The sequence below is a fragment of the Mirounga angustirostris genome, unplaced genomic scaffold (assembly GCF_029215605.1).
Source record: "Mirounga angustirostris isolate CCGP_5_RB_7025 unplaced genomic scaffold, mMirAng1.0.hap1 SCAF_12, whole genome shotgun sequence".
Taxonomy (NCBI): Eukaryota; Metazoa; Chordata; class Mammalia; order Carnivora; family Phocidae; genus Mirounga; species Mirounga angustirostris.
Window position 1 is genome coordinate 62,223,761 of NW_026991720.1, and position 27,942 is coordinate 62,251,702.

Sequence of the window (27,942 nt, forward strand, 5' to 3'; positions counted from 1 at the left end):
TTAGTAAAGCCACCTGGAGGGGCATGGAACGCCAGCAGCAAGAATCTAGTACCTTTCCCTTCAGCAGTTCAGGATATGATAGCTTGGGGCTGGGATTGCTGCCATGAAGGACTCAAAGTTTCTCAACAGGCTCTAAGATGGCAGCACTTATAAAACTAGAGGGCTAGCGACAGCAATTCTATAAATTCAGCAAATTGCTTCTCAGTTTGGGGTCACGGTTACCTTATCTGTAAAAATTGAGAAATCAGTTGGGGATATTATCTTGGGTTTGTATATACATATAAAACACACACACACACAAATATATATGTGTGCTTTATGATACTTTTATGAAACTTATGGCCAGTCAGAGCGATGTATCCTGGATTAACCTACCACCTTCAACACCCTCCTGTGTTTTTATATATTGCTTTGATTCAGGAAGTTTAAAGCCCAGTAAATTATGTTATAAAATTATTAAATCTATAAATTTATTGCATTTGATTACAAATACAGTATGCATAACAGCTTTTGTGAATGAATAATGATATATAATGCCTAGCAAACCATTAAATCAATGATGATGTTATTATTAATATTAATGAAATTGATCATGAATATTTATTACCTTGTAAACATTTAATGTGCAGTAATTATTTTTATAAGTAATATAATAGGTCTGCCTGAGTACACAGTTATCCATTAGTGTTAGAATTAATATACTCTGAAGAATAGCCTTATTAATCAGTTACCATAGAATATGTAGCACGGTAAAATAACATTGTAGTCAGTCCTCCCTCCCCAAAATGAAAATCTATATATTTAAAAGTGCCATCTGCATATAGTTAATGTATTGCCTTCCTCCTCTAAAATAAAAATTGGATTCATTTCTTTCATTACACATTAAATGTTGATTTAGTTAGATCTTCCCTAAGACTTAAAATAGACTTGCAATAAAAAAAAAAAAACCCTTGCATTTTAACTGAAGAATATCTTTCTAAATTCTCATAGTTATTACAAATATATACAATGGAAGTTGAAACATGAGATTCTTTCACTCTGGCTATTAGAGGCCCAATCAGACTTCAATTTATAACTTGAAACCCTCTATGTATTATAACATGTCAAATAGGTATTTAAACAGGGAACCTGACTTCTCCTTTTTATTAATCTCTCTTAAGCATCCTCTTCCATGTAAATTCAGCTCAACAAAAGAGATTTCTACCACTAAAGAGAAATAACTTTGAGATTACAACATACGTATAGTGGAACATAGTGAAAAAAAAAATGATGAGACAAAAGTGAAGCCAACAATAGGCACTTTTCCATTAAGTTGAACAAATATTCTAGTAGGAATTCCCATGTACTTATAATGACTTTTCATTTTTCCTGTTTATTGCAATTTATCTAAAGATGTTGATTTTTATGTCCTATTTCTGAATGTCTTGGTTTTTTTCCCTGAGCCTTTGGGAGCCTTTGAGAATGCATTATGGGACGGCAAATAGAATTATTTTCTTTTAAATGATTTAGCTTTCCCATTTCTCTCAGTGTAGAAAGAACTGAGCAAACTGCGTTCTTCATCCTACAGACTGCATCTTTAAAGAATTTGTTAAAGAGTTTTTGAGTAGTGCATAGGATGTTTTAAAGTACTATTTCTCAAGAACTCTATATATCTTCCAATGTAAAGCCTCTTCTCTAGTTTTAGTACATTTAAAATATCCATTACTACCTACACCCACTGTGTTGACAGTGATTTCTTCATGTTTGGTTATGTGCATCATGTGGTTCATCAATTGAGTGTATGTCACTATTTCTTCCCCAGCATTGAGACAAAATAAACAAATGAATAAATAAAATAAAGCTGAGGAAGACTTAAGTTCAGTACAGGAGAATATAGTATCATACACCCAGAAATTAGAGATGAACCAGACTGTAAATCATCCAATGTCCCTTTCTGTGCCAGCAGAGATAACAGTTTTAGGTTGACTTGAGGTAGCTTCCAGAGAAGAAGTTAATGTGGAAGTTAGATTCAAATATGTAAGTTTGTTTGCCTCGTCTTTGCCACCATCTTCATACCCCACATGTGTAGGAATTAACCATTTTCAGGTGGTTCTCATGTCCATTACTCACATGATTCTCACAACTGTGGTGTCAAATAGAAAAGCCAAACGCTGCTATCTCTGCGTTAGAGACTTGGAGAAAATCACTGATTTGTCAAGATCATGTTATGAAGAAGGACAAGTATGTAGGTCTTTCCACTCTCTCCAGGCCAAATTCTCTTTTTTTCTTTCACTAGATAAAAAGAGAAAAAAAAATGGCACCAGAACATCTAGTTAAGCAAAAGTTAACACTAGCCCCAATATTAAAAAAAAAAAAAAAAGACTAAATAAGCATGTCTGGATGAAGCATGTCTGGGGGTGAGAGTCCAAGAGTACCTGTCACGAAAGTCCCTTTAGCCCCCCTCCCTAAGGCCACACTGCTCAATCCTAATGGATGTTAGACCCTTAGACCCTGCTTCCAGTCTCCCAGACCTCGTCTCTTTTTAGGCAGCTCTTTACAGACTGGGAGGCAATAATATTTTGTAATCCTTCCCCTATGTGAAGCAGAATTTCTGTTGCTGATCTGAACCAGTTCATCCTCTCCATCAATCCTGATGGTCCACTGTTCTTAGGAAGCAGCTCTGTCTCTTTGTCACAGGAATTATTATTCACGTAAGTCTCCTCGATTCTGGACATATCATTTGCTAATTTTAAATTCAATATTTTGGGGCACCTGGGTGGCTCAGTCGGTTAAGCGTCTGCCTTCGGCTCAGGTCATGATTCCAGGGTCCTGGGATCGAGCCCCACATCGGGCTCCCTGCTCGGCCGGGAGCCTGCTTCTCCCTCTCCCACTCCCCCTGCTTGTGTGCCCCTCTCTCGCTGTGTCTCTCTCTGTCAAATAAATAAAATCTTAAAAAAAAAAAAAAGATTAAAAAAAATTCAGTATTTTAAATTTCCCGCTATTAAATTCAGTATTCAATAAAAATGTCATGGGCTTGAGCAGGTCTTTGAAAGATTGAGATAACCAAAAGAAATGAGAGAGAAACAGGAGCTGTAAAGAGTTGGACAGATGTAATCAACATCCCACATTTTCATATCCTTGAGAAGATGATAGGGATGTTATGAAGAACCTTGAAAGTCAGGGGGAAGGATTCCAACTGAATGAAGTGAACTCTAAGACAGCCATTGTGAGTTCTTGAACAAGTGATAAATTAGGTAAATAAAAATTTGTCAGGAAAGTCTTTCTGACAGGGCAGTGCAGGACAGCTAATACAGAAGACAAAGAAAAATGGCAGTTAAACCTCCTACTCCTGTCACCAGACAAAGAATACTTGGCCCAGGACTGTGTGAGTGGAATGGAGAGCAGAGATGATTGAAAGAATGCTCTGCATAAGGATTTTGTGATAACTTCCTGCTAAGTTGGCAGGGGTGGAGTTGACAATGAAGAATCAGAAGGAATGGGAAATGCAGCAAACCACTTTGAGGGGGAAATGTTGAATTCAGTTTAGGATCTATTGGATTTGAGGTAAATAGAAGAAATATGTCCACAGTTATTTTAGTTGAAGTCATGGTTATGGATGTTCATCTAAGAGAGTGAAAGTTCAGAGAAAAGAGAAAAAGCAGGGAAGTATTCTAGAATCGGCGATCAAAAACAGGAATAGTTGGCATTCTTTTAGAATAATTGCATTGGTTTTCTTACATTTTTATGAATTATGAATTACATTTTATGATTAAGTGCTAATACTAGTTTCAGTAATCACTGAGACCACTAGATTATCTAAGCAGTGGAGAAATGGAGAATTGGACAGGTTAGGTGAATGTTTATGGAATTTTAGTGTTTTAGTCAACATAGAAAAATTTTCCAGGGGCACCTGGGTGGCTGAGACAGTTAAGTGTCTGCCTTTGGCTCAGGTCATGATCCCAGGGTCTTGGGATCAAGTCCTGCATCCTCGTCAGGCTCCCTGCTCGGCAGGGAGTCTGCTTCTCCCTCTCCTTCTCCCTCTGCCCCTCTCCCCTGCTTGTATGCTTGTGCACGCATGCTCTCGCTCTCTCAAATAAATAAAAATCTTTAAAGAATTGTTTTTCCAGTCATTTTCACTGCCCCAAAGCTTTTTTGCCTTTAACTTCTCTCCCTTAACTTGGATATGTTTGACCTGATTTCTCTCTCTCTTCCATTTATCATGAAAATTATGACATGACAGTTAACATTCGAACTGATACTTGATAATTCTTTTAAATAATTCATACAGAATATTGTGATGTATAAGGAAAATATGTATTTGATCTTCATCCGCATTTCCTGCCTCACAGATCCCAAAACACTTGGAATTTCGTAGATGTTGAGAATGAGAAAGGTGCCTCTTGGAAAACAAACTGGAGAAGAAGGCTGCTTGCCTTTGGAGCCAACCCTGTGATGAGAGGGTTGAAACTTCTCGTCCCACCTCCCAGCCTTCTAGGACGGGAGAAGGGCATGACATTAGATCAGTTGCCAATGGCCAGTGACTTAATCAATCATACCTATGTAATGAAACCTCCATAAAAACCCTAAAGGAGGGGCGCCTGGGTGGCTCAGTTGGTTGAGCGACTGCCTTCGGCTCAGGTCATGATCCTGGAGTCCCTGGATCGAGTCCCTGGATCAAGTCCCGCATCGGGCTCCCTGCTCAGCAAGGAGTCTGCTTCTCCCTCTGCCCCTCCCCCCTCTCATGTGCTCTCTCTCATTCTCTCTCTCTCAAATAAATAAATAAAATCTAAAAAAAAAAAAAAAGAGTTTTACTTCAAGGCACCTGGGTGGCTCAGTTGGTTAAGCGACTGCCTTCGGCTCAGGTCATGATCCTGGAGTCCCGGGATCGAGTCCCGCGTCGGGCTCCCTGCTCGGCAGGGAGTCTGCTTCTCCCTCTGACCCTCCTCCCTCTCATGCTCTCTGTCTCTCATTCTCTCTCTCGCAAATAAAAAAAATAAAAATAAAAATAAAAAAAACCCTAAAGGATAGGGTTTGGAGAGCTTCCAGGCTGGTGAGCATGTGGATGTGCTGGGTGGGATGAGAGCAGGGGGCCTAGAAGGGGCATGGAAGCTCTGCCCCTTTTTCCATGTCCTGTCCTCTGCAACTCTTCCATCTGGCTCTTCCTGAGCTCTGTCCTTTTATAATAAGCCAGTAATCTAGGAAATAAAATGTTTCTCCCAAGTTCTGTCAGACCCAAGAAGTGGCTCTTGGGAACTTCTGGTCTATAGCTGTGTGGTCAGAAGCACAGATGACAACCGGGACTCGGAACTGGCATCCAAGGGTGCTGGGGGCAGTCATGTCCAATTGAACCTGGTAGCTAATGTCAGCATTAAGCTGAATTCTCAGACACCTTGCTCATGTCCAGGAATTGCTCATTGGTACTCCTTGGAAAGCCTCGATTCCACACGTTGAAATTGGCTGCAGAACCCACACCAATACCTAAAATACCCCCGTGGTTATGTTTTCCTTCTCCTTTTGTTTAGTTTGAGTTTTAAAAACAGGGTCAAAAAGTCCTCAATGTTAAAGAATGACTTTAATGAGCAGAATTGTCAAAATTAATCCTGCCCCGTAACACCATTTTAGAAGTCTGGCAGATGGTTTTTACCCTGCCTCATCAATCTAGGTAGAGTTTTCACTTGCCTGTGGCTTTGGGATGGTGCCATGAAGCTGCACTATGGTTCGCCACCGGGAACAGCTTGGGTGATAAGGAAGCAGCTGCATGAAAGCCTTCGCTGTGTGAAAGGATAGAAAATGTATGTACTGGCCTTTCCAGGGAGGCCTCGTTGCTGTAGCAGTTTATCCCATTACTAAATATGTGCTGGGCTGGTAGCCTCACATTCAGCTGCTGACCAGCAGCGTGGCCCTCAGCTTTAATAGGGAGCATATGATCACTCCAGCTGGTAGGTGGCACCATTTGGCGACATTCCCCAGCAGCTCAACAAAAGATTTTCAAACATCAAAGCAAGGGGAAAGACCTCTGCCTTTATAAGGAGAGTGGTTTGACCGTGCATGCGTTTTGCGTCCATGAGAATTATTGCTTCTAACTTGCTGAATTCTGTAAAAGAAAGGGCGCCCTTAGAGAATGAAATTAGCTTGGAAAATTTGCAAACTTGATTCAAATTGATAAATAAATGGTAAATTACAGGAAATTTAATTTTGTGTTTAAAAAAGGAATGCAGCTTGAATATAGTTAGAGATGGGGGAAGTATTTTTTTAAAGATTCAGTCTGAAAACACAAGCTGGTAAGAATTTAGATATGAAAACCAAAGAGTCTTCAATTTTACTGAAGAAAGAGACCTTAGAGGTCTCTTACATTAGGAAAATGTAATTTCACTATATGGGAATTTATGAAGCAGAGTAATCTCCACCTGATCGGTCATGCCACTTGAAAGGAGCAATTTTGGAATATCTTGGGTCTCTTGATTATGAGTGACAGCATCATTTTCTGTCTTGCTACAAACTGGGGACCCAGAAAAACTGGGCAATCCTCTTGGTCTGTTCATTTTTTTTCATTGAAAAAGCAAACGGTAGATTAGTAGGAAAAATAAATGTATCTGAGTTTTCCGTTCTTATATTCATCTCTGAATATAATTTTAAAATTAAATCTGTTTATATGTAAGCATAAGAGATGGGACTATAGGCATGACTGTCAATTGGCTGATGGCTACCTTAGTAAATGTGAGAAATGCATCTACCTCAGAAAGCATGTCCTTTTTTTCTCAGGTAGTTAATAGAGACAGTAATACTCTATAAGTGGTTTAAGTCCCATTACTCTTAACATTTTTTCTGGGCAGCGTTGGGACAAACACTTTCATTCTTGGGAAAAAAAAAAAAAACCTAATCAAATTAAGATACTCTGTTAGAGTATACAAGCCTACACATATGATTTTCTTTATACAAAGTGATATTTGAATCTACTCTGAACACCAAATTGTATTTTTTTTTCATATTACAAAATTTGGGGATGCTTGTTAATATTACAAGAAGATTTAGGGTAAAATCCTTTATATAGAAAATTCTCCTGTAACATGAATAGTGTTATTTAATGCATTTGCATCTTTACAGGAAGAAAACATGTTCTTTAATTCAGTAAGAATTTTATAAGTGCTTCCAGACTCCTTCTACAAGAACTAAAAAAGATACATTACGATGAATCTTATTTACAGATAATATGTTCTTAAGTGCCAAGATGATTTATGTTTCTGAAAAGTCCCATGAGCTCATCACATTCTCTAGGCCTTATGAAGAAGTAGGAATTGGGCTGGGTTCAGGGGCTACCACACATGGACTGGCTCATCAATCATCCCATCCTACTCCCCCAGTGTGGTGCTTCTCAAGCTCTCTACAGCAAAGGATCAGATGTTGGTTGCTGGTTCTCATTTTTGTTTTTACTTCATTTCTTACTGATCAAATAACATGGTCCTATTGTATATGTTTAGAATATAGCTAGCTCATGCCAAATGCATCTCTCCATAGAACTCTGCATTAACAAAACTGGGCTATACACCCTGGTCATCGGATTGCATCCAGAGATCATGTACTTGGGTCTTGCAAACTTCAAACTGCTTTAAAAATGCCTCAGTACTTACTTTTAACTCCTGGGCTTAGCTCCTTGCATACCCTTAACAAACAGTTGCCCTCATCTGTGGACCACATTTCGGATAGTACTGTTCTTGTAGGATTTTCTGTGCTACAAAGGCAGAAAACTATATCGTATTTTTTGAAGTTGCTTGCAACCTGGTTGTGATTTAGACTCCAATAATGTGCTAGAGCTGGGCTTGGAATCTGAGCTGAGATCCTTAGGAAGAGAGAGAGGACCCATTTCACGGGGGAGTTTGTGCCAGAAAAGTGGTTTCCTCTAGCCGCAAAAGCAGCTTTATGGATTAGAGAAATGGCCGTGTGATTCTGAGGGCTGGAATTTGTCCTGGAGGCTTGGCTTAGATGCCTTCTCCTCCAGCCTATCCAATTATTTTACAAACCATCTCATATCTGGTAATATATCTTATTGTGTGATCTACTCAGTCTCTTTTATCTAAGAAGTAAGGGCTAATACTGATAAAGATTTATTTGCCAACTATAAATTTGGAGTGGCTTATATTTTTGGCGTGGTTGGGAGTTACCTCGAGACCAGTGTTCTCAAACTTGACTGTGCTAAATAGAGCCACTGAGAATGTTGTTAAAATACTGATTCTGATTCCAAAGTGCAGCCCGGGGACCTGAGATTCTGCATGTCTAATAAGCTCCCAGTTAATTACACCCATTGGTCCACAGACCTAACGTTGAGTAGCAAAACTCTAGATTATGCTAAGCCTTCAGGAACAATTTCCATCTCCAGGGCCCCAGACTGCTGATGTTAGGATGCAACAAGATGATGAGAAGCCATTCTGACCACTTTATTACTTTCCCTGGATTAGAAACAAAGTGCCATGGTGACATCCAACTATAACTTTATTTTTTTTCTTTTTCCTTTTGTTTTTTGCCTTATTAGGAACAGAAAGAGAAAAGGTTGTTTTTTATTTGTTTGTTTTTATCTATCCAGAGAGAAGGAGAGAGTGGGGCGCCTGGGTGGCTCAGTCGGTTAAGTGTCTGCCTTCAGCTCAGGTCATGATCCCAGGGTCCAAGGATCGAGCCCCACATCGGGCTCCCTGCTCAGTGGGGAGTCTGCTTCTCCCTCTCCCTCACCCCCCCATTCATGTTCTCTCTCTCTCAAATAAATGAATAAAATCTTTTTAAAAAAAAGAGAAAGGGATTAAAAGAGGATTCAAAGCAAAGAGGCTTCAAACGGGGTTTACAAGGTGCAGCTTTTTTGCCTCCTCAGTGTATTCAGCCTACCTATTTATAAGGGACACATCTTACTAATAACTTATGATGCCATAGTTTCAGTCTATAATTTTATCTGCTTCCCATGAAAAGGAACTATTTTCACATGGTGCTGTTTGGGGCCAGGGTGTTTCAGACCATATTTGGAGACTTTTCCTTAACCAACTGAGCCACCCAGGCGCCCGTTGGAGACTTTTCCTGAGCGTGATGGACATGTTATCTAGATCTGGAGAGAGTTTGCTTCAGAGAAGCAAAGAAGATGGGAGATGGGATTCCAAATGGCAAGTAGTGTAGACAAAAGTGGGTAGAAGAATTGGGCTACTCTTTTGTGGATTTAGTGAGGAGAGCGGGCGGAGCTGCAGGCTACTGGGGAGCAGGACTGAAAGTTAATTCTCGCTAAGTGACAAGCTGAGGGAGGGCAGTGGGAACAGTGACAGCTTATGGAGAGCTTTTTTTTACCAGAATGAAAAGTTGGGACTAGCTCCCGAGAAAATGAGGGTGTTTAGAAGTTTCTATTTAAGAAGCTAAAGAATGATAATGGTATTTTAGGAGATGAATTGGACTACCCTTAGAAAGAAGGTGTATTTTCACAGATGTTATGATTATTAAATGAGCTACAGAAATAATTTTAGGGAAAAAAATATTTGAACTCAATTGCATTCTTCTTTTTGTGTAACTTGAATAACTTGAATTATCGAAAATGAAACTTATAATTTATCAGTTTTAACCTTTACGTTAAAAATGTTAAAGATGTGGATAATCAGAGCCTGAAAGTAACTGTCAAAAATATCTGTGCTCTGTCGGCTCTTCATAAAGTCTCTTCAAAGACAGGTATTGAACTCTGCTCTCCAGTTTTTCATTTTTTTCAATATTGATCTGATTACTTTCTATCTGATATAAGGTGTACTAAATAACATCTGTTTCTGTATCAAAGCCAAGCTTTTGTTCCATTAGGTCCTGGCCATCTGGGCTATCCTGAACATACCACGTAAAGGAGAAGGAAACTGTCACAGTGACCGTCACATCTTCTGCCAGGGCACCCTTGCAGAGGCATAGCCCATGCCTTGGACATTCTGAGGGGGCATGGTCTCATGAAAACCATAATGAACCAGAATGTGTAGTTTTCCTAAGCTCTTAGGGTCAACTTTTTTTTTTTTTTTAAGATTTTATTTATTTATTTGAGAGAGAGTAAGAGAGAGAGAGCGCACAAGAGGGAGGAGCGGGAGAGGGAGAAGCAGACTCCCTGCTGAGCAGGGAGCCCGATGCGGGACTCGATCCCGGGACTCCAGGATCATGACCTGAGCCGAAGGCAGTCGCTTAACCAATTGAGCCACCCAGGCGCCCTCTTAGGGTCAACTTTTTGCATGGCCAGAATAAAGGAGACTGGTACAGGATGGCAGCTGAATAGTTTAGTAACAATGGGTCGTTTGGTGACCCTATTTAGTCTCACTAACAATCACAAAATGGGCTTACCAAGGCCTAAAACGTACCCTGGTGTGTGAGCCTTCAGATACTCCTATTGCCTTGGCTTTCAACTCTGATGTGCTCAAGATTATTAAAAGTATACAAGCCATCCAGAACTCTCAACTAAACCCTGAACTTTAATTCTGGATCTCCCTACTGATTGTTAGCCTGTTGGATATGTCCTGGATATGTCCACATCAAGTCACGACATTAATGTTAAACTCATTTATCAACTGCCAGAAACTTGCTTCTCATTCCAAGCTCCCATTTCAAAGATATGCAGTGCTGCTCACAAGATTGCCAAAGTTAAAAAATTCCAAGTTATTTAATGACTCCTTCTCTTTTAACCCTTTCAACTATCCATCAGGTTGCATGGTTTCTCACTCCTCTTTTCTTATAGTTGGTAACTCCTTTTAATTCCTATTGCCATTACCTTGGCACCTTCATAAACCACATAAGCAGAAAGATTCAGTTGGAATCCCAGTTCTGTTATTTGCCAGACTTAGGGGAGACATTTAGATTGCATTTCCTTATCCTAAACAAGCAAACAAATAAATGACTTTCTACCTTACACAGTATTTGTGAGGATTACAATTAGATATGCTAGGTAACAGAACATGGCTCATAGCTGACATTCAGTGAAAGTTAATCTCATGTTCATGATCATACCTTTCAGCTTGAGCATTGCCTGGCACATAGTAAGTATTCAATATATGTTTCTATTTATGGGTATGTGCATTATATTATGTCAGTGACATCATCATAACCATCATCATGGTGTCCCTGCCTCCAATCTTGTATCCTAATATTCCACCCTCTACCTCACCATCAAGTGTATATAAAATACATCTTGTGAGATCCCATCCAATTCTCACGGGATCTCAGTACAAATCTCTTGAGGTCTCATGTACATCTCATGAGATCTCATCCAAATCCCGCCAAATCTCAGTCCATATCTCATGATATGTCATCCAAATCTTTGAGATCTCAGTCCAAGTCTCAAGAGAAACAAATATCGTGTCCTTTTTGCTGCACGTCTTTCAATTGTGCTCTCGCCCACAGAAAGTGCCTTTCTGGATCAGCATAATTGCCCTTGATCTGACCTAGGCTTCAATTCCACTCCTATTTCCAGTGTACAACACAAACTCCTTACATTGAGGCCAGGGAAAAACCTGTGTTTTCCCCACCAACCAATGGCTCTTTTCTTTCATATCTCCATAAATTGTCTTTATCTTAATCTGACAAATTCTAATACATTGTTTAAAATTCACCATAGTGACCTTCTACTTCATATAATCTTCTATGCCTCCCCAAGCAGAATGATATGCTTGCAACCTAATTGCTCTACTCTTAACTTTTTGTACCCAAAGCCCAATATTAAGTAGAGTTAATTTACATTTGTTGAAGTAATTGTTTGGGGTATTAAAAAATTATGAGAAAGACAATAGATTGATGGATAAATAATATATATGTCACATATTAATATAACTTAATACTGTTTTTGTGTTTATGCCACTAATTTCTCATATGTAGGACCTGCTCTGAAAATTAACATTTATCAAGGAAATGTATTTGTTTTGGCTTTTCCATACACTAATTCCTCCTTAGGACAAGCAGCACATTTACAAAGTACATGGATGGTAAAAGTCCTGGGGCAGTGAAATAGCAATACTAGTTTGACAATTAGCCAGTAACTTTGTCATTGGCCTCAGCTAAAGCATTTGCCCGAACACACCAAGATTTATGGTTTAAATTGTGACAAGTAGGGAAGAATGGTTAAGAAAATGGGCTCTGATTTTTAAAAATCCGAGTTCAAGTTCCAGTCTACTACTAACTAGCTATACGATTTTGAACATGTTCCCTAACCTTTCGGAGACTCCTTCCCTATAAAATGGAAATAATAATAATGTAAAATGATTGTTGGGAGTCTCAAATGAGGTCTTAAACTTGGGTTGCGTATACACAAGACACACGTGACTACCCTAGACCACATTTGGCATCAAGTCTGCTTAGAAGGATATAGACTAGGAACTTGACATGATCATAGTTTCAGATGTTCCTCATCTGGTAGGAATTCTCCTAGAAATCCACGCAGCACAGCTCAAAAGGAGGAAAAGCTCCACATCAGACAGGCCTAAGAGCTGTCCTGGCTTAAAAGTCCCCTGATCCACAGAAGCTGGTATCTCTTGAAGCAGAGTGGTCATAGCCTGCAGGGTCCCTATAAAAACAAGCCCTGTCCTGAGAGTCGCCACACTCAGGGAAGCCCAAAGCTGTGGCTGTCCGCCAGGTACCTGTAGTTCCCCCAGTGCAGGCTATTTTATCCTGGGGGGCCATTTTATCATAAGTAGTATGATGTAGTAACATAGTTGACTTCCCAACTTTTATCAGATTACCAAGGTAACTAACTAGAGGTAGTTAACTGACGGTCAAATTCTCTACAAAAGATTAAAAGGGATTGTCAGTCCCTCTGCCTGTACTTGGAACATGAACTTAGGAAGTATTACATATACAATATACGCATGTTTATGTGAAGACAGTCTCATGAAAGATAAGAAATGTATCTAAGAGGAAATTAAATACGGAGAATTTTGTAAAGAGGCATCGTAGAGGTAATGATTTGGTCATTATTTTGCCTGTTTTTTTGTGAATGAACTCGTAAGTGTTAGAATGAAAACTTATTACAGAGGAAGTTTTGCTCTATAGTTAGTGGTGTACCTAATGTATTATTAATACTCAGTACATGCCATTTGAGTAAAAATTGGGTTTTGATCCTCTCTGTCATTATAAGAAAAACAGAGCTGACTCACAGGGCCCTTTTACCACAATTCTCGGATGATTCTTTTTCCCAGACCTCTCAACTCAAACAAATTGACTTTGATGCTTTGAGCTCTAATTGTCTCCTAGGAATGCAATTTTCCTACACATGCCAGTAGAATTAAGAAGATTGAATGTGAGTCGTTGCATTAGAATGGACCTGCCTCTCAGTATGGTTAATTACTATAGTTAAATATAGCACCTGAATGACAAGGCAGAATTATCATTGTGTTCTCCCACTGGAACAGATGGCTCTATCATGGCGACAGGCTGCCTGTGTCTTGTAAACATGCACTATTGGTTATTGAGAATGGGCAAGAGTTCAACTAAGAATCAACACAAGGCCATCCAATTCCAGGAAAACCACTCGAAGTGCATATTGACATTCATAACATCATCTTCATATGTATACATTTCAGTTTAGAATCCAACATCCCTCTAATTCAAGTAGGAGTAGAGAGATACAAGTTTGAACATAAATACTTTACTGATAAGTAAATATGGGAGATCTATTGAGAGGGTATTCTTTAATACATAAATAGACTTATATTTCTAATGTCTGTGATGTTTTTAAGATACCTATATGTGTATTGTATATTAAAGTGTGAACTAGAAAAGTTGATCTATTTGAATAAGTATACATTATCATTGTAAGTGGCAGCTAAACTTCCAAGTAATATGAAAAATAATGTTAAACTTATATTTAATTATATTTTCTATTTAAAATAGCATTGTATTAATTTAGCCAGGCATGTTTGTTTAAATCACTCAACAATGAAAATTATATGTTAACAGCTCTTGGTTTCACATTTTCTAAATTACAACAAATCTGGGAATGAGTGAAATGAACAATATGGTGAACTTGGTTTCAGTTAATTTTGCTTAGTCCCTTTATTTTCTATTTCCTATGAATAGTTTAACATCTCTTGCAAAATAGGAGGAAACGCAAATGTTAGCTTTGAGTCTAACTGCTTTTACACATCATAAATGTTGATATATTTTCAATGAAATTGGAATTGTACCTCCAAGTAGAAATAAAAATGTCCAAGCTTATTTTACTCTAGAGTGTAGAAGACAAAGTTCCTAACTGCTTATTAGTCCGTGATGAGAATACCAATGTTCTTTTGCAGCTTTTGCCAGCAAGAGAAGCTGCCAACGACCTTCCAGTCCTGTGTGATCACCAAAGCATGCCAGGTGTCAGAGTGGTCAGAATGGAGTCCCTGCTCAAAAACGTGCCACGACACAGCGTCCCCCAAAGGCACTCGTGTCAGGACACGGATCATTAGGCAGTTTCCTATTGGCAGCGACAAAGAGTGTCCAGAACTTGAAGAAAAAGAGCCCTGTGCGTCTCAAGGAGATGCAGTTGCCCCCTGTGCCACGTGAGTAAATAAGGACCGCGCCTTCTGCTGCTGTGACGTCTCCCCAAACTGCGTGTCTCCCCGCATTCGCTTACCCAGGTGACACTAACTAAAGAGTAGGTTGAGAAATAGGGATTTTTACGACTCCTAAGTGGGAAAAAATAAAATAGTTTTACAAGCACTGTCCTTAAAGAATTCTGGTTTTACAGAATAAACATGTCTTTAGCAAGCTATATTTCCAACTCTCCATGAAGTCTGGGTTTTTAGCGGTGATTCTCTATTTATGTATCTTCTGTAATGGAGATTGATAAATTTCTTCTGTAAAGGGGAAGATAGGATATTAGGCTTTGAGGGGAACCGGTGTCTCTGTGGCAGTGACTAAAAAGTACCATTGGAGGAGGAGATCATATATAAACACATGAGTGGATCTGTTCCAATAAACCATTATTTATAAAAACAGTGGACGGGTTGGTTTTGGTTCTTGGGTCATAGTTTGTCAACCCCCATTCTATAACATAAAATAAACTTTCAAAATATAGGTTCCTGTTGCTTACTGAGCAAAGTCTATTAAAATTCAGTACTATAGATAACAAATCCTGTTGAATATCTACTACACCAAAATAATGGGACTTTAAGCTACTTGAGGACAAGATTGTTATTAATCTTGTTTTGTTTTGTTTTGTTTTGTTTTTTATCCCCAGCATACATCACAGGGCCTGGCACATAGCAAGTGCCCAATAAATGTTTATTGAATTCTGATGAAATAAGACTGGTTCTGAAATATTTAGCAGTATATCCTAATTCTTTTTATCCTTAAAAAATATTTCCAAGACATTACTGTGAATTATCTTGGCAATAAATACATTTGAGCTTAGTCTGAATATAGAATATTTATAAAACAACTTAGAGAATCTTAGTTTCTCAGAGATATACACAAGCTTCATTGAGAGCTTTTTTGGAATATTCAGAAACACTTAAAGAACATGCATACAACACGAAATTCACGAGGCAGTGAGGAGGAAAATTAATCCTACTACTACCACTTCTAACAATAATAACAAGTAATAGCAAAGATAGTGATGATTTACATGAGACCTTCAATTGCGCAGCACTTTGGACTCATCTATTCTCTCCTGATATAACAAGGGATTGAAAACTGCAGGGAGTTTCCTTCTTAACTTCTCTGCTTGTCCCACTGACCCTGTGTTCCTCTCTACATAATAGGCTTGAGGAAGTTGTCAGGATCTCCCGTGTTCTGTCTCCTTTGAGTTTCTTCCTTTTTTGCTTCAAGCTAGGTGTTTTATTCTTTATCTTCTGAGATATTCAAACACCACTAACAAAATAAATATATATTCTGAATCTCTTTCTTCTCTCCCTTTTTGGAGGGTAGCAGTTTTTTAGCACGTGTGACCAATTCACAATAGGAAAAGTGTAATCCTAGGATGGCCTACATTTGGACTCCATTCTATAAAAAGTAAAATTTTTATTTTAACTCCCTTGATGAATGATTTGTTTGATTTTACTTTCCTTGTCACCCCCACCCCACCCTCTTACTCAGGGCATTAATTATCCTTTTTTTTTTTTTTTTTTCATTTACCTGAATGTCGTACTTCCTTTATAAACATATGTCAAGAGTGTTGTTCCTTGCTGCCCCAGTCCTGCACCTGTGTTCAGCCACTTATAAAGATGAAAAAAATGGATGTGAAGGTCAGTTTGACTGTCATGAAACTTTACCACTGACACAGCAACGCACCTAGATCAGACATATGAAGGCCCATTTAACTTTTTTGTCTAATTGAGATGAACATTAGCACATCCATTTGTACCTGTGTTGGCTGTTAATCTGATTACTGAGGAAGCATCTTGGGTAAAGTGACACAAAGTGCTACATGAGCCATTTTCTTTGTGCTTTTAGAATATCCATTTTCCTCGAGGTGGAGAAATGCCATCACTTTCTATCTTTAGTGGCATCGGGAAATGGTTCCCTGGCTCTCTCCTTAAAGCAAGTGTTGGGCTGACAAGCCCCTGACATTTCTTTCACATCATAATGTTGATTGGAGCTTTAATTTAGAACCACAGATCATCTTTCTTGTGTTCCACTGATTAGAAACATCAGCTATTTTCAACATCCATCAGGCACTCATCATGGATTCTCAGTGCTACAGAAAAACACTCATTCTTGACAATAAAGAGAAAAGTCTGAATTGTTATGTTATATTTTTTAATCCCAGCACACAATTATAATTTTGATCCAGTATGAAGTAGCAATTTTCAAGCATTTTATTAAAGGCAAAATAAATGTTTGGGTTGATCGTCATTTAGAATGTTTTCCATTCCCAGAGTCACTCCTCCTTTGTTTATAAGCATCCAGAAAGGGCAAGCCCGAGTTCAGCTTAACTGAACATAAAATTTTATGTTTTCAGCATGATGCTCTCTTTTCATAAAATATTTATAAGTAACTTCCAGTAATTGCAATTAAAACAGGATTATCCTAGATTTAACCCCTCTTTAAATGGAGCACTGCTGAGGATAGAGGAGAAGAAATTGAAACTGAATCTTCACCACAGATGTAGTAGCCTATGGTTGATTCGAGAGGAAAGTGTTTTTTAGATTAATCTTCTTCAGAAAAAAATATCGGAAGAGCAGAGCAAAGTTTTACTCAATAAACATGGTTGTCACTGCCAGCATTTTCTTTCTTTAGGTATGGCTGGAGAACTACAGAATGGACCGAGTGCCGTGTGGACCCTTTGCTCAGTCAGCAGGACAAGAGGCGGGGCAACCAGACAGCCCTCTGTGGGGGAGGGGTCCAGACACGAGAGGTATACTGTGTGCAGGCCAATGAAAACCTCCTCTCACACTTAAACACCCACAAGGACAAAGAAGGTAAACTGTCTTCTTCTTCTTCTTTTTTTTTTTTTTGAAAAAATGTTCATCATCATTAGCCATCAGGGAAATTCAAATTAAAACCACATTGAGATACTACCTTACACCAGTTAGAATGTCTTCTTCTTCTTGAGGACTTAGGCATGAAGACTGAGCATGGAATCACCTTGCAGGGGCATAGAGATAGAGATAGAGATAGAGATAGAGATAGAGGAGTTAGAGATACAGATACAGATATTTGCAACATGAATAGAGCATAATTCTGTTCATTTCATGGTTGATATCCACTATGGTGAACGCTAATTTAAATTTCGGTTGTAAAAAAAACTTAATCCAGTTCTGTCTCTGGTCAGTTCCTATTTACTGACAAGTCTCTACATTTGCTGACCATAAGCTCTGAGTCAAAATTTAGCAGGAGTAATTAATTATAAAAATAGAATAAAGCATCTTGTAAATAGACACATAGAGTGCTCGTATATATTCTCAAGTCCAGAGTTTCCTTATATGAGATGTAAAACCTGCTAGTGAAAGAGCAGCCCCTTTTGCTGTTTATAATATGGTTGAAAAATAAATGTATCGAAAAAATAATGATGGCATTGAGTGAAATTTTCAATGCGAATTTAAATGGAATAAGTGGAGAATACAACTACAGGTAAAAAAAAATTAACTCAAAGGCATGACTTTTTTTAAAACCCTTTGATTAAACCCTCTGACTTGGCGGACGTATCTTAGAACTTTTTTTGGTCTAAATCTCAATTTGAGGAGACTTGGTAAGTGTGCCAAAGGATAAGTGAGTCCAACATGGCCAATGCTTAAAGTATGTATTAGTATATATTACTATTACTCTAAAATTCTAATCATTATTGGATCAAGTTTGTATTCAATTAGTTACTCATAAGTCCCCACAACTAGGAATATTTTTAAACAGTGTTATAAACAGACCTTCTTACCTTCCCTCGACTTGAGGGATAGCAGGGCTCTTATCATTAGACCATTTAATAAATATCTATTAGTTGCCAAAAGAGTTCCAAAAATTGTGCAAGATGGTGAGGATGGAAATATCAGTACAAATTTTGTGTCAGGAAAGTGCTCATGGTTATCATGAGGGTACACAAACAGTTATAATACAGTCTGAAATGCATTATAACTTGAGTTTTAGAATAACTGTAGGGGTATCATAGAAACAGAAACATAGAAGAAGTGGCCTATAGCTGAGTGATGACACACACATTCCATACAGTAAGTGGGTCAGGAATGCAAGAGGAAGTTTATTGCAGGCAGAGGGGACAGTGTGTATTAAAGCACAGGGTTAAAGAAAAGCAAAAACAAAAAAAGAAATCTTGCCAAGGAAGATGAGTATGTTGTATTTGGCAAGTTGTAAATAGGACAGGGTAGTATTTCCTAGCAAATATGTTGGTTGGAAAGGGAAAAGAATAAGAATAAAGACCCAAAATGAGAATATTCAGAGAAGAAATCTGACAAAGGAGGGCCAGAAGAGAAGGGAAAGAACCAAGAAAAATGGGTATTTCAAAAAAACAAAAGAAGAGCCGACTCCTCTGCCCCCTCCCCCACAAAAAAATGAGTGGTACGCGTGACCAGCAGCAATTCATGGAAAATAAACACTGAAGTTCTGCATTTGCAACTTGCAAGATTTAATTGTTTTGTAGCCACTAACTTTACGTAGCATGTCAACTCATTTAGGAATCTAGCCTAGGGATACATTTTACTACTAATGTATCTTGAGGTTGTAAGGAAGTAGCATAAAACATGTAATGTTAGTACATTAATATTTTTTTGGCCATTTTAATGGCTACATTTTTAACACTCTTAGATGGATTTATTATAGCAGTCCTTTCAGAGCAGTATAATTTCATTGCTAGGGTAGATCAGATTTTAGTTTCTGAATGTCAATTATGTCCTGTGGGTTATTACTTTCAAAAGATCCTTCAGAATTCTGAATTGCAACTGGGTATTTTTTTTAAATCATTTTGCCGTAGAGTCTGTCAAAGCATGGCAGAGCACCAAAAATAAAAGTCACAGCGTAAAAGGAAAACAAAAAGAGTATCATTGGTGAGGTGTGCCTGTTAGACTAAAGCGAATGTCAAAGCAAAGATCCATGGATGTGAAAATAATCGATTTGCCAAAAATTAATGTTTATCATATAAGTATATAGGAATTTGTGTCCTTTCATTTCAAATACCAAGAATACTAATAAGCCCATATAGTCTTCATAAAAACAGTTACTTCTCCCTAAAAGTTGCAGCTTTTTTTTTTTTTTCTCAGAACTGAGGCTATATGAATTTCCCCCCAGAAGCACTTAACATTTCCCAAGGGGAAACTTATTCAATATGCCAGCATCCCAAGGGTGACATGTAAAGACTATAAATATGTGGAAGTGGAGAATAATTAGGCTGTGGGCTGTGAGGATTGGGCACATTCTGTTTTCCTTCAATAAATACAAAAGAATGAAGCTTACTTTACAAAGAGAGGAAAAGTTCTCAAAATAACTTCTTCAATCAGTCCTAATAAGAAGGTACTGATCTCAAGTAAATCCAACTGGGTAACCATGAACAACCTACCCCAAGAACAACTCACATTGTAGTTAATATGAAGAAAAAAGTCTACATTGTTGTTTTTGTAGAGTCTCACTATGTGTTCTATGAATAAATGTCTTGTTTTCACATGTAACCAAGATACTAAAAAATACCTTAACCCCAAATAAAATACTTTAACTCAAAATAAAATTTCCTGATACAGAAATACTGAAAATAAATGCTACGAAGTTCACATAAAATTCCTTTGTTTTCTTGGCACATCACATTACACAGAAGAATGGTAATGTCCACCTTAGTACCAGTACAGGTCCGTGTTAAATCACTTTACTCATTGGTGTATTCACTGCTCTTAATAGACTCACACCACACCATAAAAATTCTCCTCCCTGGAGCTAATATATTTAATTTCCAGAAAATCAAAATAGGTATTATTAAGGTAGTCACAAAGTATAATGTATTATATTTACAATTTCGTATCCTACCTGTGTCAATGGATTTATATCATCAGAATATTTATTAAGTTGGTGACAGTGTCTACTGACAATAGGAAAAATAGATGTACTTGATATTGGAGAGTAGCCACATCTTATTCATGTGCTGCTGTAGGCCATAGGTATCCCTCCCAGTCCTCACAACCTTTGCCCTACAATATTCAGGTGAGCAAAATTTCCACCTCTTTAGAAGAAAGATTTGACAAGTTTCTACTGAGAAGAGTCAGTAGTAAAACCCTGGACAGTTTCTGTTCAGCTGGCTGGTCAGAATTCCAGCTGACTGTGAAGAATGTTCAGCTTATGCTGGCATGAAATCTACCCTTACCAGACTATGACAGGAAGAGGCCTTGCCCGTGGGGAGGTTAGCAGTAGCTAGAAAGCTGATGAAAATGTTGCTGATCATTGGATGCATGAACATGAATTGATTGTTTAAAGAGCTCAAAGTGAAATGAAAGTAGATTTTAGCTATGGTAATTCAAGATATTCTTTCTGTTGATACAGATCAAACGCGTTTTTAAATGAGGGGAACCGAGAGTGTTGGTTATAAAGCATTATGAAACTTTCCATGATACATATTTTAGGAAACTTTAGAACATTTTTTTTCTAGAAAACCTATCAAAAAATTCACACTGAAATCTGGATAAGGTCTGTGGGATTTGAGGTTATTAAGAAAAACAGCCTGGATAATGAGGCTATATGATGATAGATAATAAGATTAACCAGCAGAACGTTTGGAAGATCAATGGAAAGATGGATGGAAGGAAGGATGGTTGAACTGTGAATGGGTACACAGAAAGATGAACAAAGAGTTCTTATTTTCCCATGTTCTACAAAGAAACAGGGAGATAAAATAGTCATCATCTCGAAATGGAATGCAAATTATTTATAATTACAGTCGTTTATCTGTAGTTTCCACAAACTAGCCCACTTTGGTCAAAGCTATTTTTGGGGAAGAAAAAAAGGCTATGCTTATGGTGCTCTTTCCCTGTTATTTCAGAAAATAAATATCAGAGTACATCGAAGTCTAGTGCTGCACCTTTCCTATCCATCACTTTTGAAATAACAGGTAGGTGAGAACATTTTACGTGCCATTTAAAACAGAAATGTGTATCAGAGATTCTCTGTACATTTCCTGATATAATCCTTAAACCATCTAAGAAAGATAGTACTTTACTTTTACTTTCTACTTTTCTAGAAATGTATCAAATCTGACTCCTGAGATAGAAGTGCTTTCCTGTTTCTTGACTTTCTATAGCATCATTATATAGCTGTAAATTATAGAAAAACATAAAAGGACTTTTAAATTTACCGACTTAAAAATGTCACTAGGATACCATAATTATATATACAGATATATATAATTTGGTTATGAACACTTGTTGAGATAAATTAATGAAAGTATGAACACTTTTCACAATTTATCGTATTTCTAAGTACACCACTCTGTGCTCTACTAATCTTAATAAGGTAAAGGAAAAAGGAACTAAATCACACCATGGCTAACTTTTGGAGACAGCCTACAAGGATGCAGTGGGATGTAAAAAGCACTGTGATACAATTATAGAATAAAAACATAGGAAATCCCTGAAAAAGGGATTTTTCTTGGAAATTACTTCTCAGGGTATTTTGTGGGAGAGAAAGACTGTTAACCCTGTGAAATTTGTGATGAGTAGATTACAAAATAGAAAGTGAGATGCCAAGAGGTGTCAGCTGCTGGGAAAGAAGCTAAAAAAATTTAACGTGCTGGGAATTAGATTAAGCTGGTCAGTGGTCTATCCTCAAGGTAACTTCGAATTTTTAGTAGAGGAAGAGCTTACTAATGAGATATCAAGAAGTACTCAACCAAAAAAGCAATCAAAAGAAGATATATATAAATAAATAAGATGAGACAGCTTGGAAGCTGTCTTGGAAGACATGAAAAAGGGCTTATAATACCTTTGACTTAGTTGACATTTAATAAACATTTATTGTTTGACATATTTACTCTCTCCTTTATAAAATGCTATAATATTTTTGTCTGGAAATTATATCTTGAACATTTCAAATGCATTTAAAAAATTCTTTATTTCAGCAAGAGGCTATATTCACACACACCCTTCATCCCTAAATAAACATTTATTCACAACTCTGACTTTGAATACAGGAAACACGATATAGTTGTTTAGATCAAATGAAGAAAGCCAAAATTTAGGCACTATGCTTCAATTTGGCCACTCATTTAAGAGAACATGTTTTATCTATCTTATTTCTCTTTTCTAGTTACATAATAGCTTAAAAACCTCTTTTGGATTTTCATGTTAAGGCTACTTTCAAAAGAACTCTAGACAGATAATCAGGAAACCTCATTTTCATTTCTGCTTGGCCTTGTGTCCTTATGTGCATTATTTAACTTTATTTGCCTAAAAATACCTATTAAATGATTCTTCTGTTCCATTTCCAGTAATATGGCAGATTAGAATAGCTGAAAATCATCCCTTACAAAACATCTAGACAGGCAGGATACAGTATTATTTTAAATGCTTTTAAGTACAGAACTGAGGTCTTGATTAACTAAATGATTTCCCAAAACAAACCAAGAGGGTTGAGCTTTCAGTGTTTGCCCTCAGGCAGTAATGGTGCATACAGGGGGAGGGTTACTCATTATGGGGATGTGAGGGGCAGGATGCCAATAAGGGGTATGACCTAAAACTTTTAGCCAAAAAAAAAAAAAAAGAGTACAAGCAGAAATACTGCTTTATTTCATCAACCTTAAAGGGTTATCACGCCAACAAATGAGTAGAGAAACTCAATTTACCTATAGAGGACGAGGAAACAGGTCAGCCTCAACCTCAGTCTGAGCAAACCTCTCCTAAGAATTCCAACTATGGGCCTGTACTCGCTACTAGTTAGTTAAGTTTCAAATTTATGGTACTTCAATGAGTCCAAGGACCACAAAGCTGAGAAATTAATATAAGAAATGGCATCAGGCCAATAGTACTGTGAGATTGCCTGATGTAAGGAAAAGCAAAAACTCTGAAGATAGGCATAACTTAACTTAAGCCCCAGCGTTTCCCCAGGTAAACACCACCATCAACACTGAAAACTACATGAGGAAAAATAATCCATTTTAGACAGGATTTAAAATACCTAACAAACATTAAGGTTAGACTCGCAACATTGGAAATATTGGAAATATTTCCATATTTCCAGAGACCATAAAATATATATGCTAGAACTTACTAAAGATGTAAAGGGAAAAGTTAAAACATTAAATGTAATGAGTCACAATCAAAAAAGACCAAATTTAAAAAAAACAAAGAAAGAAAGAAAGAAAGAAAAAGAAGTTCTAGCACTGAAAAGTGCTTTTCTGGAAATAAATAAATGGGTAGATTAGACAGACTGAGCTCAACAGTTATGAATAAGCTCAAGACAAATGTAAGGAAATTATTCAAAATGCAACATTGAAGATAGGAGTTAAGAATAAAAGTGAAGTAAGGCATGCAGAATTAAATGAATAAGAGAATGTATAGAAAAGATGAGAGAATTTTCTAGATTTGATGAAAGCCAAGAATATACAAAATCAAGAAAGAATTTCTGAGCAGCATAATAATAAATGCATGCTTAGATACAGTGTAGTGAGATTTCAGTTCATCAACTATATAAGGACAAAGCAAAAGGAATAAAGAAAAGGACAGAAATTAACTAAAAAGAAATTAATAAATTTATAGTGAAATTCTCAAAAGCTGCAAAAAAAGCAAAATAACAAAAATGATACATTGAAAGTACTGAGAGGAAATAAATATCAACTTAGAGTTATTTATCCAGCTACCTACCATGAAAAACTATGGACAAAATTAAGACAAAAATGAAAGGGTTTTACCTCTATTAAGCCCTCAGTGAAAGAGCTCCTAAATGATAATGCTTAAGATGAAGGAAATTGAAACCAGAAACAGAAGAATTCAAGATGTCCAAAGAATTTGATAAACATCTGGGTGATCTAAGTAAGTATAGATATGATGAAGCAATATTAACACATGACTAAAACACTGTACAGTTGATGAACAATAGTAATCTATGACAGAAGGAAATGATAAAGAGTATATTTTTGGGGAAAGGATAGAGATATTGAGCACCCTTATTTTTTATTAAGTCATTATGCATTTTAAAAATGTAAGAATAATTATCAAAGTAAAAATATAATTAATAATATTATAATTATATAATCATAGATTATAAGCTATATATATATTCTCCAGTTCAACAAATGAAATAAAAGGGACTAAATAAAGTTCAATAAATTCAATAAAAATAAGATGTTGAATAAGAGAAAACTCATTTTTTTCTTACAGATGATCTAATTAAGACCAAATAAAGAATACAAAAAATCTAGAAATAGGACTCCTATATGTCAGAGTCAAACGTTATTTCAGAAAATTATTTTGTTTTAATTATTACTGCATCTATGAGACCAGCCAACTATATTATAAAGTGTTCACAGTGATCAACTAAGAGTGTGGACTAATCAGTCCACACGTTCACCATTGCTGGCTAATGTATAAACACACATTTCCCAGGCAATAATGCAATCTGTACATATAAAGTGCAGCTGAAATTTTTATTTTCTCCAGGAAATAATGTGAGATTGACTTAAATTATACATGTATGCAATGCCAAAGCTATTCAGAAGATTGAATGGTTTTATCGATTAAATGGATAATTTTATTATCCAGAAAATTTCCTTGGATAATCAAAAATGTCCAGAATGTTCTCTAGTATTTTTAGAGTGAAGGATAATCTCCAGAAACATAAAACTCAATAAAAATTATGTTGCTAAAGTGATATTGTTCAATGAAGCATGAATGTGATTGCAGACTTTCAAAATTGAAGGAGAGAAACATCTGAAAGTTCATGAGTACCTGTGTTTCAAACCTTCCTCCCTTTCTGTCATTCGTTTTTCCCAATTTGCTAATGGGAAAGATGCATGACATGGGCATTGTTACCTAGGCAAAGGTGATCATGTCAAAGGAATTATTACCTGGAGAGGATAAAATTTATTACCTATGTTGGTGTCTTAAACAAAGTCATAGATGGTATGCTGATAAAATATGTGAGTAATATTATGCTAACAAGAATAAAATATTGGGAAATAATCTTTATGACACAAAGAGATGTTGATAGGCTAGAAACAATAGAATTTCTCCAGCAGCGTGAAGTCTAATGAAATCCTTAAAATACCTAAACTTAAGTCCCAAATGCCCAGTCTAAAAGAAAATAATAGAAATAACAATGATGATAACAATGACAATATTGATTGAATTTATTAAGACACTGTTAATTATTTTGTTGCTGCAAAGATTAAATGCTTAATGTGGGACACAAACAGTTGGAATCAGTGACTTAATGTTAAACTCATTCTATGTCAGTTCTCCAGAGTGTTATTCTTCTCAACATCAATCACAATCTGATGAAGTACTACAAATTTGGATATCCCACTTGATATTCCTTCATTCAGTCAATAAATACTTACTGAATAATAATTATAATACTTACTGAATAATCAGTAATAATTACTGAATAACTATTATATTAACTGAATATAATTATTAATTATTAAGTTGCATCCCTGATTTAGATGTTGAAGATAGAATGTTTAAAAAAAGCCAACTTGATCTCTGTCCTCAGGGAGCTTATAGCCTAATTGTAGCCTGGTAAGTATAGTTTTATTTACTGGGGTTTCAAAACTGACCCTTCACAAGGCTGACATGGAGAGACTTCTACAGACTTCTACAGTTTGAGATTCTTCATTTAAGCCCTGAAAGAGCACTACAACCGTGGTCCATCCTTAATAAAGGACCTTCACCCTATTCACTGGGTGAATTATTTTTCTGGAAAGTATATAGCCTCAGAATGTAGTTTAAGTATCACCTGGATGCTTTAAGAAAATGCAGAAATTCTCAAATGTTATACACTGAGATTGTGATTCTGCAAGTCTGGAATGGGTTTAGGAATCTCTTTTATAAAAGCACCATTGTGGGGAGCCTGGGTGGCTCAGATGGTTAAGCGTCTGCCTTCGGCTCAGGTCATGATCCCAGGGTCCTGGGATCGAGTCCCACATCGGGCTCCCTGCTCCTTGGGAGCCTGCTTCTCCCTCTGCCTCTCTCTCTCTTTCTGTCTCTCATGAATAAATAAATAAAATCTTTAAAAAATAAATAAATAAATAAAAATAAAAGCACCATTGTGATTATAATCAGGAGTTGATTTTATCAGAAAACTCATGAGAGACCTTTTAAAAGCCTTTCCAAAACTATAGGAGAGACTGGGACTGGGGTAGGGAAGCTCCAGGTTTTCTAATCCTCAAAGTTTATATAATCTAAGGGACCCTTATTATTATAAAAAAAATTTTAAAAAAAGCAAAATTCCCAATACAAAATCACTAAGATCTGTGCCAGAGTCTTCTCAGAAGGGGACTGTGCATGAGAAGGGCCCTGAACCTTAAGCTTCCTGGGCTTCTCCACACATCTGTCCCAAATTCTAACATAGATTTTTGGCCTCTATTAGATCCAAAGAGAATCACTGCCTTAAGATGAGACACAGAAACAAAGGCATATGCATGTCCAGAAAACGGGTTTTCCACCTTTCTGGAGGTCAGACCAGGGAGGCTGGGGTGCCTGGGAAAAGTCACTATATGTCCTCCAAAGTGAAGTAGAACTTTTCATTCTAACACCGGTCTTATTTTCACTCATCAAGCCTAGTTTTAGCTTCCTGAGCGGCAAACCCACTAAACCTTGCTAGTAGTTAAGCTAGGAAATTGGAGAGGAAGAACACCTAACACTCTCAGATACTGTTTCATCTTACTTCATACCTGTAACCCCAGATGGAACGAAGCCATGGCAATTCATGAAGGACCTTCCATTAATGAAAGAAAGATGGTGGATTAAATGTCACATAACCTGACACTGTCAAGTGACTATAGTACATATGCTTTTTGTAACCCTTAAGCACTTACTTCTCTGAGTCCGTTGTAGATGAATGATAGCACCAGGAGGAATTTTGAAACTAGCACTCAGGGATGCGCACTGGTGAATGAATAGCATTTTTTTCCAGAGGCGCACTCCTGCTCTCTAAGAATGTAAAAGAGGGGTGCCTAGGTGGCTCAGTCGTTAAGCGTCTGCCTTCGGCTCAGGTCATGATCCCAGGGTCCTGGGATTGAGCCCCACGTCGGGCTCCCTGCTCGGCGGGAAGCCTGCTTCTCCCTCTCCCACCTCCCCTGCTTATGTTCCCTCCTCTCTCGCTGTGTCTCTCTCTGTCAAATAAATAAATAAAATCTTTAAAAAAAAAAAGAATGTAAAAGAAATGGTTTGTGGCTGACTGTTGCCTGCCTTGCTGATGATTGCTCAAAAGGGAGTAGCTACTCTCACCAGTGTTAACAGGAGTACAAACTACACTGTGGAACTCATTAATATTTATTCCTTCTAAAAGCAATGGGCAATAAAAGGGGATATAAACCAGGGAGGATAGCAGTGGGAAAAGGAAGCCATGACAACAGATTCATCTTGGAAA

General features: G+C 37.2%; 1 protein-coding gene across 6 annotated transcripts in view; it reads left to right on the forward strand.

The window, feature by feature from the left end:
- THSD7A (thrombospondin type 1 domain containing 7A) overlaps positions 1–27,942 on the forward strand; it is a 448,580-nt gene that overhangs the window by 220,934 nt on the left and 199,704 nt on the right. For 5 of the 6 annotated variants that reach the window (XM_064575204.1, XM_064575207.1, XM_064575202.1 and 2 more), the window contains 3 exons: positions 14,247–14,495; positions 17,176–17,357; positions 21,401–21,469. In XM_064575204.1, the coding sequence (XP_064431274.1) occupies positions 14,247–14,495; positions 17,176–17,357; positions 21,401–21,469 (500 nt within the window). The remainder of the gene's footprint in view (positions 1–14,246; positions 14,496–17,175; positions 17,358–21,400; positions 21,470–27,942) is intronic. The other variant, XM_064575203.1, reaches the window with a different exon arrangement.